The 12,780-nt window shown below is 43.3% G+C and overlaps 1 protein-coding gene across 1 annotated transcript in view; it reads left to right on the forward strand.

The window, feature by feature from the left end:
• LOC126195489 (splicing factor, arginine/serine-rich 19) overlaps nt 1–12,780 on the forward strand; it is a 410,081-nt gene that overhangs the window by 381,183 nt on the left and 16,118 nt on the right. Inside the window, exon 9 of the mRNA XM_049934118.1 lies at nt 8,699–8,905. Coding sequence (XP_049790075.1) covers nt 8,699–8,905 — 207 coding nt within the window. The remainder of the gene's footprint in view (nt 1–8,698; nt 8,906–12,780) is intronic.

The raw sequence follows: 12,780 nt of genomic DNA on the forward strand, positions 1-12,780 counted from the left end.
TGTCAAAGCTTCACCCTCCATTGCCGGTGGTGAACTGGAGCCGAGCTCGCGGGCGCAGGCTATATGTACCTGGCGCACCAACGTCCGAGGGCTTCTCCGCGGTCATTTCCGGTGCGGTTCTCCTCTTGCTACCTGCGACGGTCGTTCGCTGCAGTACGGGAAGCCAGGATCCGTTGACCTTAAGGCTTTCCTCTTTCTTGTTCAAACTGTTCGCGTGTTTTTGTATTTCTACAGCTTCTCTGAACAAGCGCGTGTGATAGTGCTTCTCTACAGCCAGAACTTCCGTGTCGGCGAATTTTATTACATGGTCGGTCTCATTCAGTGCGTGCTCTGCCACGGCCGATTTCTCCACCTGCCCCAACCTGCAATGTCGCTTATGCTCTTTGATCCTGGTGTTAATGGATCGTCCAGTCATTCCGACATAAACATTAACACCAGGATCAAAGAGCATAAGCGACATTGCAGGTTGGGGCAGGTGGAGAAATCGGCCGTGGCAGAGCACGCACTGAATGAGACCGACCATGTAATAAAATTCGCCGACACGGAAGTTCTGGCTGTAGAGAAGCACTATCACACGCGCTTGTTCAGAGAAGCTGTAGAAATACAAAAACACGCGAACAGTTTGAACAAGAAAGAGGAAAGCCTTAAGGTCAACGGATCCTGGCTTCCCGTACTGCAGCGAACGACCGTCGCAGGTAGCAAGAGGAGAACCGCACCGGAAATGACCGCGGAGAAGCCCTCGGACGTTGGTGCGCCAGGTACATATAGCCTGCGCCCGCGAGCTCGGCTCCAGTTCACCACCGGCAATGGAGGGTGAAGCTTTGACAATGCCAGCCACTCGTGCTGGCGAAACGTCAGAAAAATCATTAGATGAACGTCGGCCGAAGAACCCGAGACAGAAGCCAATAGGCAGTTTGTCAACAAGTGGCCACGAAAGCCTCAACAATTTTGTATTGCAGGAGTCACAGATGTGTTCGGCCGGCCGGCGCTTGGGAGATCGGACAGGTTCTCGCAATCTTGTTGCGATGATGCCCGATGCCTCACCCGAGGACTCGCCGTGCTTTTGTTCGCTGCCAGGTCTCCGTAGACACTTTGCATGTGCCTATAAATACAGGGTGGTCCATTGATCGTGACCGGGCCAAATATCTCACTAAATAAGCGTCAAACGAAAAAACTACAAAGAACGAAACTTGTCTAAGGAGGAAACCAGATGGTGCTATGGTTGTCCCGCTAGATGGCGCTGCCATAGCTCAAACGGATATCAACTGCGTTTTTTTAAAAATAGGAACCCCAATTTTTTATTACATATTCGTGTAATATGAATGTTTTAGTTGGACCACTTTTATCGCTATATGGCTCACAATTTTGGACGAACAGTTGGTAACAGGTAGGTTTTTTAAATTAAAATACAGAACGTAGGTACTTTTGAACATTTTATTTCGGTTGTTCCAATGTGATGCATGTACCTTTGTGAACATATCATTTCTGAGAGCGCATGCTGTTATAGCGTGATTACCTGTAAATACCACATTAATGCAATAAATGCTCAAAATGATGTCCGTCAACCTCAATGCATTTGGCAATACGTGTAACGACATTCCTCTCAACAGCGAGTAGTTCGCCTTCCGTAATGTTCGCACATGCATTGACAGTGCGCTGACGCATGTTGTCAGGCGTTGTCGGTGGATCACGATAGCAAATATCCTTCAACTTTCCCCACAGAAAGAAATCCGGGGACGTCATATCCGGTGAACGTGCGGGCCATGGTATGGTGCTTCGACGACCAATCCACCTGTCATGAAATATGCTATTAAATACTGCTTCAACCGCACGCGAGCTATGTGCCGGACATCAATCATGTTGGAAGTAATCGCCATTCTGGCATGCAGTGAAACATCTTGTAGTAACATCGGTAGAACATTACGTAGGACATCAGCATACATTGCACCATTTACATTGCCATCGATAAAATGGGGGCCAGTTATCCTTCCTCCCATAATGCCGCACCATACATTAACCCGCCAAGGGCGCTGATGTTTGACTTGTCGCAGCCATCGTGGATTTTCCGTTGCCCAACAGTGCATATTATGCCGGTTTACGTTACCGCTGTTGGTGAACGACGCTTCGTCGCTAAATAGAACGCGTGCAAAAAATCTGTCATCGTCCCGTAATTTCTCTTGTGCCCAGTGGCAGAACTGTATACGACGTTCAGAGTCGTCGCCATGCAATTCCTGGTGCATAGAAATATGGTACGGGTGCAATCGATGCTGATGTAGAATTCTCAACACCGACGTTTTTGAGATTCGCGATTCTCGCGCAATTTGTCTGCTACTGATGTGAGGATTAACCGCGGCAGCAGCTAAAACACCTACTTGAGCATCATCATTTGTTGCAGGTCGTGGTTGACGTTTCACACGTGGCTGAACATTTCCTGTTTCCTTAAATAACGTAACTATCCGGCGAACGTTCCGGGCACTTGGATGATGTCGTTCAGGATACCGAGCAGCACACATAGCACACGTCCGTTGAGCATTTTGATCACAATAGCCATACATTAACACGATTTCGACCTTTTCCGCAATTGGTAAACGGTCCATTTTAACACGGATAATGTATCACGAAGCAAATACCGTCCGCACTGGCGGAATGTTGCGTGATAACACATATTTATACGTTTGCGACTATTAAAGCGCCATCTATCACAAAGCGAAAAAAGTGGTCCTACTAAAACATTCATATTTCCTTACGTACTACACGAATATGTAATAAAAATGGGAGTTCCTATTTTAAAAAAACGCAGTTGATATCCGTTTGACCTATGGCAGCGCCATCTAGCGGGCCAACCATGGCGCCATCTGGTTTCCCCTTTCAAGCTAGACGAGTTTCGTTCTTTGGAGTTTTTTCGTTTGATGCTTATTTCGAGAGATATTTGATCCGGTCACTATCAATGGACCACCCTATATATGCGATGCTCTAGTTTTCCGCCAAAAGAAATTCAGTGACAGCTCTCTGCTTTGAAGGCAACTCCGTTACAGACGCCGTTTTGAAGCCCACGTAAGCGCAGCTACCCATTGGAACTTCATAAAACTTAGGGACTGAAGCGAGAAAATCTCACGATGAACCACAACAAATTCCGCATTTTTTCAACCGAAACTGGCCTAGAAAAAAAAGGTGTTGCATTACTTATTGAGCGCCCCTCGTATGTACCATATTGTTAAATTTGTACTTGAAATAACTGAAATAAACTGCCTTACATGGATCAAATCTGTACACCCACATATCAAGTACATTACAACCTAAGGCCACTCAGCCATTCGAACATGCAACGAAGTAGAAGACTTCAATTTTATGATATTGATACTAAAGACACTACGTAACTAAATTAGCTTTCTCCTAAATTAGTTTATCATTTACACGTTAAATAGATCCAAATATTGCCAAATGACTACCGATGTATAAAAGCATACCAAGGTTGTTTCATAGAGTAATATGCACTTTTAATTTTGAATGCGAAGGACTCCTGTTGTAATTATAAGTATAATTTAACACAAGAAACCGTTCACAAGAAATTAGATGCCTTTCTGTCTGTACTCCATATTTTCTTATGTGAAAGATACTTAATTTTAAACTGCCAAAAAGCAACAAAAACAATTCTTGGAGTAATACCTATTGCAGCTGTCGAAAACTGAGTCACTTATTTCATGGTATACAAAAAAGACATAATTCAACATACCTTCCATTCAGCAACTTTAATCTTGTAGCGTGTACCCGTATTAATGGTGCTAGTGGTGCAGGTTTTCATTAAACACCACATCATTTGCATTCACAAGTACAAAGCCCGTGGACACTCTTCAAATACAACATGCGCAAGAGACTGATATTGTATAATGTGCCGTCCCTGATTTTTGACAGTAGTATGTTCTACAAATATCCAGATACTTGGAAATGGCCTAGAGAGAGAGAAGAGACAGCAGCTGTTGGAAGCAATGAATCAGATGAATGAGATACTAACAAGAGGGAGATAGTAGTACTAGGGCAGAACGAAGGAGACTGTTACTGTGAGACAGCGGACTGTGACCAAGATAAACAAAGAATAATGACATTGAGTTAGGCTGAATGAGTGAGAACAGGCGAGTGGCAGCGGATGGAAACGATGGCCTAGTGGATGTGAACGAGGTACAGTTAGGGAAGCTTGTGGGAATGATACGTCATTTGCATGCTAAAAAGAGTGCGAATTTGTTCGCATACCAAAATGTGAAAAATTTTAAAGGTGATGTGGAAGGTAAAATGAGGCAGCTGTATTCCACTTTTCCGTCACCTTCTTTTAAAACCAGAAGCATATTAGCGCTTTTTAGCTCCAATAGGAGAATTTTTTCACTGATAAGACTCTTGTGCCAATTTGTAATACGTGAAATCTGGTTTAATGGCGTATAAATGAGGCGTGTGTATTCTTGATAAGTTTGAAAGTACACGCCAACTCATTTCGGTCACCTGTTATTTCCAGTGCTTTAGAAATACTGCACAATTGTGTCCACACAATCTTAATTTTAATTCAGTAGTAATTGAATTTCTCTCGGAAAGTTGGGAAGTGTGGCTGAGACGTCTGACAGAGGGGGTCCCGTAGCATGTCTTCCGTGGCTAAGCCGCCCCTGATAGTATCCACTACAGGCTGGACTCAACGCACTGTCCGGACACGGATCATAGCGCAGGGCGAAGAGCGAGTGCCCGCCAGCCTGCTGTTACTACGCTTTCGCCCCCGCCTGCTGCGAGAGAAAGTCGGCCTTGCCGACTACGGATACCTAATTTGGCGATGGTCAGCGGTTGTGATAATGTCCGTAGATTTTGACATACAGACATTTTATTAGCCAAGGCGCCATATGCAGCAGCAGCTTTCCCTTCGACAGACCGCACATGCTGCTTTTCGTCCCCTGAACAATTAGCTAGAAGGACGCGTGAGTGTCGCGAGGCGTCATATCAGTTTACTTAGCAACGAATTCGGGAACCGCATCGTTACTGTTCTTCAGTCGATGGCGCCAGATGGGCCTGTGGCTTGATACGGCTTTCTCCCGTTCCGGCACGACAGTACAACCGCGACGGATTACGTAAGAACCTGTTTCATTTATTACACCGATCAGGCGAGCGAAGTGACCCTTGCAGCAGTATGCAGACGACTTTGGCGTAAGAAGCCGGCGTAAAAGCTTTTGAAATGTTTGTGTTCTTGTTGTGGTGATGCTAGATATGAGAGAAAGGAGAGGTTGAAAACTGGTGTAACATATAACAGCTGCTCTGTAAGAGCTCCAAGGCAGCCGCCATACTCAATTTCAGTGTCCAGTGGAGGGAACCACTGCATGACAACTGTACACCCGTTTCCACAACCCTTTAACTGACAGTTTTGCTCTCCAGAAACGACGATTTTCATTAGACACTGTGCGAGCGCAAGACCCCCTAAAGCATTTAACTTGCAGTTTTGCTTTGTCATCTACTTGCTGCACACAGCTGGCAAATCCTATCTTTGTAACGCGGTTTTATGTCACCAGATGACACACATGCAGCCGATGGGTGGCTGGAGATGTGTGAGCTACCAGAAGGCACTCTCAAAAATAAAAATAGCCAGGTGCGAGTAGCACTCACGGACTGAGGGTTCAGGGAAAACTTAATTAATTATTCATTCAGTCCCAGAATCGAGGATCTCGCCAATTTCTGCCTGTTATCGTTATTGGTACTGGGTAAATATCGGTCTCAGGGATTCCAAGACTTTCAAGAATGTTTTAACTTCACATGAAATGACAAAAATTTTAGAGATTCTACCGGTATCATACAGATATGATTTTATGTATGCAGACTGAAGTGACGAGAGAGAATTTGTGCCAAGGCCGGGAATCGAACCCGGGTCTCCTTGTTACTAGGCTGTTGCATTAGCCATTAAGCACCTTGCCACAGAGAGTCAAACATCAGCACGAACTACCCTGGCACGCCTTCTTCTTAGATCAAAATTCTCAGTGCCACCATTATTATTCCGAAACATGGAAAGCCTCGGCAATTCTGTTCGTGTGTAAGGTGAAATTTAAAGTAGACTGGGGCGGCAACTAGAATTGCCAGAAAAATTATAAGTGTGATAACAGAGCCACGAATTGTGAAGTTTTACATGAAACTTGGAGAAACTGCTACTTAAATCTATCTTTTACAAAGAGAAGTGTATTGCGAAGACTGTTTATTATGTACGTAAGTTTTTGAGTGGCTCAAGCGTTTCCAAGATGGCCGAGAGGATGCTGAAGATGCCTCACGCCCGGGACATCCTTCAATATCAAAAATGAATAGAAATATCGAAAAAGTAGATAATCTGATTCGATACAGCCGTCGGTTCGTTATTCGATCGATCGCTTAAAGTGTAGGAATTGACAAACAATGTGTAAGGCAAATTTTACATAACCAATTTAACAACACGACAACTGTGCGCGAGCGCGCGCGCGCTTGTGTGTGTCGCGCTTGTGTGTGTGTGTGTGTGTGTGTGTGTGTGTGTGTGTGTGTGTGTGTAGGGGGAGGGGGGGCCACAATCGAACAAAAAGAAGCTCGTGAAAATGTTTGTGTTCACCGAGAGCGAAAAAAGCTCGAATGAGGAAATCATGATTCAAAGCGATGACAGCTTTTTCGATATTCACGGAATTGTGTACCTTGTAATCTCCCCTCTCCTTCCTATTTGCAGCTATTATCCAGATTAGTCTTTTATGTAGATTTTAGAGGAACGAAGATTACAATAAACTTTCTAGTTTACTTATCTTTTCACGTAGAGTTGGCACCAGTTCCTTTTGTCTAGGGGTCTGATGCATGAAGCTGAAATTCTCACGAAGTTTTATTGTTTCGTTAATATATTTTGTCACATTTCAGTATATCATACAGTCTTTTGATTTTTCACATTAACAAATCCGAAATTATATTATTCGCACAAACTGCAAAAATATGGCCGATCACATCAGAAGCATGCTTACCACTGGCTCATTCCGAGGAAATAACAATATTCCAAAGGGTTTACAATTTTTCTTGACAAATGAATTTCTATTAGTTTCGATTATTATTTCATAAATGAATCCGGAAATAAACATAGTAAACAGTACTAGATTGCGTAATTAATAATTGAAATTTTAAGTGTGCCAAATAATTAGTAATTTCAAATGTTTGTAAGAAAAATAATTTTAACTGTACATTTAGAACTAGTACTTATCGATAATAACATCCAAAATAAAGTAATTCCTTTTCACAAATTTTAGCTTGAAATATAACATACTGTATAAATTATATGGAAGTTTACAGAAAATCTGCTGAGATAATAGTGACCTGTCCAAAACTCGTAAAATAATACTGGTATCGACAACTACTGTTGAGGAAAAGTAATTTTAGAGCAGGATGTCCCGTTACAGTCTTCACTGAATTCGTGAAGATCGCGCTATTAATCAGCATTACTACCTTCGATCCTTGCTCAATTCGGTGAGAAAATAAGAAAGAAAGAAAAAAACTACCCCAATTGTGGAAGGTCATGGGCTCGGCAAAAGCACCGGTTCATACCGCATTGTCTGTTAAGGTTTCTAGCGAAGTACAGCGTTTCAATGTTAGATCACACGCCTTATTGGCCTGACCTAGCACGATGTTATTTAACTATTCCCCAGGGTCAAATCTGCATTAAAAGGAACAAGAGGTCAGTACATTGAAGCAGTGAAAGTAAAAGAGGCACGCGTCGTCAAGGAGTTAAGAGGAAGGCTTCCAGCACTGTTTCCATCAATGGGAAATACGCATGGAGCGTTGAAGGGATAGAGGAGGGGAGTATAATGCGGGTGACAATAACTGAATATGTGCGTTTTTTAAATAAAATGTTTTACAGCAATAGTCCCGTTATGTTACGGCCCCATCTCGTAGCAGCGTGATTTGTTGCCGTACACTTCCACAAACTCAGCATAGTGGTTGCAGGGTTGTTTCCCTTCGAAAGCAGAAAACGAATTACCGCACGATACTCCAGGGCTGAGCACCTTTAGCGGCTTGCTACTGTAGTCCGGCACGAGGATTTCAGTGTGTACCAGGCCTCTACACATGTATCTGCAAACAAATGAAAAATTCCAAAATGAGATTTTCACTCTGCAGCGGGATGTGAGCTGATATGAAACTTCCTGGCAGATTGAAACTGTGTGCCGGACCGAGACTCGAACTCGGGACTTTGCCTTTCGCGGGCAAGTGCTCTACCAACTGAGCTACCCAAGCACGACTCACGCCCCCTCCTCACAGCTTCACTTCTGCCAGTACCTCGTCTCCTACCTTCCAAACTTTGCAGAAGCTCTCCTGCGAACCTTGCAGAACTAGCACTCCTGAAACGAAGGATATTGCGGAGACATGGCTTAGCCACAGCCTAGGGGATGTTTCCAGAATGAGATTTCCACTCTGCAGCGGAGTGTGCGCTGATATGAAACTTCCTGGCAGATTAAAACTGTGTGCCGACCCGAGACTCGAACTCGGGACCTTTGCCTTGCCCACGAAAGGCAAAGGTCCCGAGTTCGAGACTCGGTTCGGCGCACAGTTTTAATCTGCCAGGAAGTTTCAAATGAAAAATTAATTAATTAATTTTTTTCGAAGTAACAATTTAAAAATTTTGAGTGCCTCTCATAGAGTTGTAAGTAGAGAGAGAGAGTGACGGTTGTTGTCTCCCCTCGGCCAGTCTGACATGGAGACAACGGACGCCGGGGTGACGGAGGACGAGACGTCGCCGCGGCACCACTCGACTCCCGGCGGGGGCGGCAAGAGCCTGCGCTTCTTCGGCGACACGGACGCCGAGTCGGTCATCTCCATCCCGCCGCCGGCGGCGCCTCTCAGCCGCCGCTACAAGACCAACAGCGCGCTGCAGGCCAGCAGTAAGACTCTGCAGGTATTGTAGCTGAGCTGCCCGCACTCTGAACACCCTCTCCTGTACATCGCTTGCGCGATACCTACGTGTAACGTGATAGTTTACAAATTAAGCAGTCGTGACCTTAAGAATGGAAGTGGAAAACGATCTAAGAGCCAAATCCCAGATTTATCAGGAGAATAATCAAAGAACATGCTTCCCTTTTTGTACAACTTATGTCTATCCAAAAAATTAGGAAGTTATTCTGCTACCACAGAATTTTAATGCCCACCACATCAATGTGAAAAATATTAGACAAATTAGGAAATAAGTAATTTATCAAGAATGTTCTAAGTGCCATACGAGGAAACTGACTAGGTCTAAGTGCCAATAAGAAAGTTGTTCAAATAACTTACGGGTTTGCTGTCGGGTGACGTCGTCGACCACCGCCGATATTTCGACAGGAGCACAAATGCAAGGAGGAAGCAATGTGCAGGGGAATTTAATACCTCGGTTCAAATAGGAGAAACAAGGAAGATACCACACACAGAACAAGCGTCAACACTAGAGGCAGATCAAACGTGCGTTGCGCTCTCAGCCTTCCATGCAACGGGTGAGTGACGATAACAACGAAGTGGAACCTAAGTCTACGGCCTTATTACCTTACGCAGGAAGCATTTCCAACAGGATTGGCCGTATTTTGCTGAAATATGATGTGAAATGTGTTTTTCGACCACCTTCTAAGATTAAGGCCCTGTTGGCGTTCGTAAAAGATGATCTTGGTTTGCGTAAGGCTGGTGTCCATCGTATTCCTTGCAGTTGTGGCATGTCATACATTGGTCAGACAATCAGGACTGCGGAAGACCGGTGTATTGAACATTAGCGTCACACACTCTTACAACAGCCGAGCAAATCCGCTATCGCACAACATTGCCTTGACACCGGTCATCCTAGGGAATACAACAACACGGAGATTCTGGCGTGCACGTCCAGCTATTGGGATAGTCTTATTAAGGAAGCTGTTGAAATCAAACTATCAAGCAACCTTATGAACAGAGATGGTGGATTTTGTTTAAATGCTGCTTGAAATCCGTCTCTGTCTCTCGTCAAAAAAACAGAGGGACAGAATTAGTGCTACCTCACCTTTTGATTAATAGTCACTATCAATATTTCTGATGTTGGTTATCTTTGTCTGTGATGACACTTGTTCTGTGTGTGGTATCTTCCTTGTTTCTCCTCTGTGAACCAAGGTATTAAATTCCCTTGCACATTGCTTCCTCCTTGCATTTGTGCCTTGAGAATGGCAGGCTGTGCTCCTCTCGAAATATCGGCGGTGGTCTACGACGTCACCCGGCGGCAAAGCCGTAAGTTATTTGAACATTCAATTCGGCGGGAAAAGTTAAGGTCTCATAATAAAAAAGTTGTTGTTCCAAGTGCATTACCACGGAAACACTAAACTGTAGCCAACAAAAACCATTTCTTATGTCTTTTACCTTTTTTGTCATGAGTAACAAAATTAAATTCATGGGAGATAATTCCTCAGTATTGACTTCTGTTTCTTACACAACTCCAATCTTGGGATCAGATGCTGCAGAGTTAGTGTAAAGCTCCTTGAGCTGTTAAGAAGGAAATGGCAACATCGTGAACAGGTATTTCTGTTTTGCAAGACTGATCTTTCACGGCATGGCATTCATCTGCCACTGTCTTTCCTCTTCTGAGTTGAGTTGTTGTACTCATCAGTCCAAAGACTGGTTTGATGCAGCTTTCCATGCTGCTGCCATCCTGTGCAAGCCTCTTCATCTCCGATTAACTACTGCAACCTGCATCCTTCTGAATTTGCTTACCGTATTCATCTTTTCGTCTCCGTCTACGATTTTTACCGCCCACGCTTCCCTCCAATAATAAACTGGTGAGCCCTTAATGTCTCAGAATGAATCCTATCAACCGATCCCTTCTTTTAGTCAAGTTGTGCCACAATTTCTTTTCTCCCCAGTTCTGTTCAGTACCTCCTCATTAGTTACGCGACCTACCGATCTAATCTTCAGTATTCTTCTGTAAGGTTCTACTCTCTTCTTGGCTAAACTGTCTATGTGTCTCTTCCACACATGACTACACTCCATACAAATATTTTCAGAAAAGACTTCCTAACACTTACTTCTATATTCGATGTTAACAAATTTCTCTTCTTTCAGAAACGCTTTTCTTGCCATTGCCAGTCCACATTTTATATCCTCTCTACTTTGGCCATCATCTGTTTTTTTTCTACCCAAATAGCAAAACTCATCTACTACTTTAAGTGTCTCGTTTCCTAATCTAATTCCCTTAGCATCACCTGATGTGATTCGACTACATTCCATTAAGATTGTTTAGCCCTCGATGATGTTCGTCTTGTATCATTCTTTCAAGACACTGTCCGTCCCTTCCAGCTCCTCTTCCAAGTCCTTTACTGTCTCTGACGGAATTACGGCGTTGTCAGTAAACCTCAAAGTTTTTATTTCTTCTCCTTGAACTTTAATCCCTGCTCGAAATTTTATTTGGTTTCCTTTACTGTCTGCTCAATATACAGATTGAATAACATCGGGGATGCGCTACAATACTGTCTCACTACCTTCGACTATTGGTTCCCTCGTTTGAATACACTGACATTTTTCCGTTCTTCTGTTTCAAAGTAAGCAGTTTTAATAGCTACTTGAGATGGATCAGTATGAGCCCATGTGATCATACTGTATCTGGAGATCTTACACGCCTACATTGACAACAATGTTTCACCATAATCTTTAAAATCAAAGATGTTGTATGCATTGAAATTAGATGGAATGAGTTCATTGCTTTAGGTGACTCAGTAGTCGTGTATAAATGTTTCAGAACAAAGACCTTGACGCATGGCACTTAGAATTCCAGAGGGAAGCACTACTTTGCACAATGGCCGTGTACCTTCCAGTAATGCATGTTTGAAGAATTTTCTCTGTGATTTGACATGTGAAACAAGTCTAGGGATGTGCAACACATTACCCAGAACACAAAAGTTCTGAGAAAGCGTTTATAGAACTTTTTCCATTTCACACCCTTCATTTATTTTATTTTTTTAAATTATTTTGTTTTTGTTGGGAATACAAAATGCCTAATATGTGACATCAGTTCCTGACGCAAAAATGTGTCTCGCCAGGCTGCTTGCAGCGTCTGATGATGCTCGTGCAATTCTTGGTAGAGTGCGCCAATTTTTTCTAGAATAACGGTATGTCTCTACTGAATTTGGTGCTCGCCATTTTAAATACCTTCTGTAATGTACAACATTTTTTAGTAAACACTATTTTTTGTTGAACTTAAGGCGCGCGTACTGACTGCCCTTGTTGTCCCTGACATTTCAAAGCATTAACTGGCTCAGAATTACTTCCAAGACGCAAAGTTCCTATCCCGAAGTAGTTAGAGGAGTGGAAATACTTTGTTTTTCATTTAAAGGTCCGATCGGTCGCGAAATGGAAACCACAGTGAAAATCATAAATGCTTTATTTGCAACATTTAGCCATACTTTCTGCAGACATTTGTCGTAGCGTTGTAACAACTTTCCAGTGGTGTATATTGTGGGCTGCCACCGAAGTCCATATCTAAAGTAAACTAGAAAGTAATAAGTAATATTAATAACAACTTCAATACCAGCCAATTTCACTCATGAAGAATTAGTGCGTAGGATGCAATATGTCTCGTTCTCTATCATCGAACAGAGGGGGCTATAGATGATGATGAGTTTGTGGGGCGCTCAACTGCGCGGTCATCAGCGCACGTACAAAGTCCCAATTGTTACACAGTCCATTTACTTTTTCACAATCCAATCTTGTCACTCTCACAAATGATGATGATGATGATGATGATGATGATGAAATGATGACAACACCAACATCCAGTCCCCGGGCAGAAAG

This window comes from Schistocerca nitens, chromosome 7 (genome assembly GCF_023898315.1).
Source record: "Schistocerca nitens isolate TAMUIC-IGC-003100 chromosome 7, iqSchNite1.1, whole genome shotgun sequence".
In the NCBI taxonomy this organism is placed as follows: Eukaryota; Metazoa; Arthropoda; class Insecta; order Orthoptera; family Acrididae; genus Schistocerca; species Schistocerca nitens.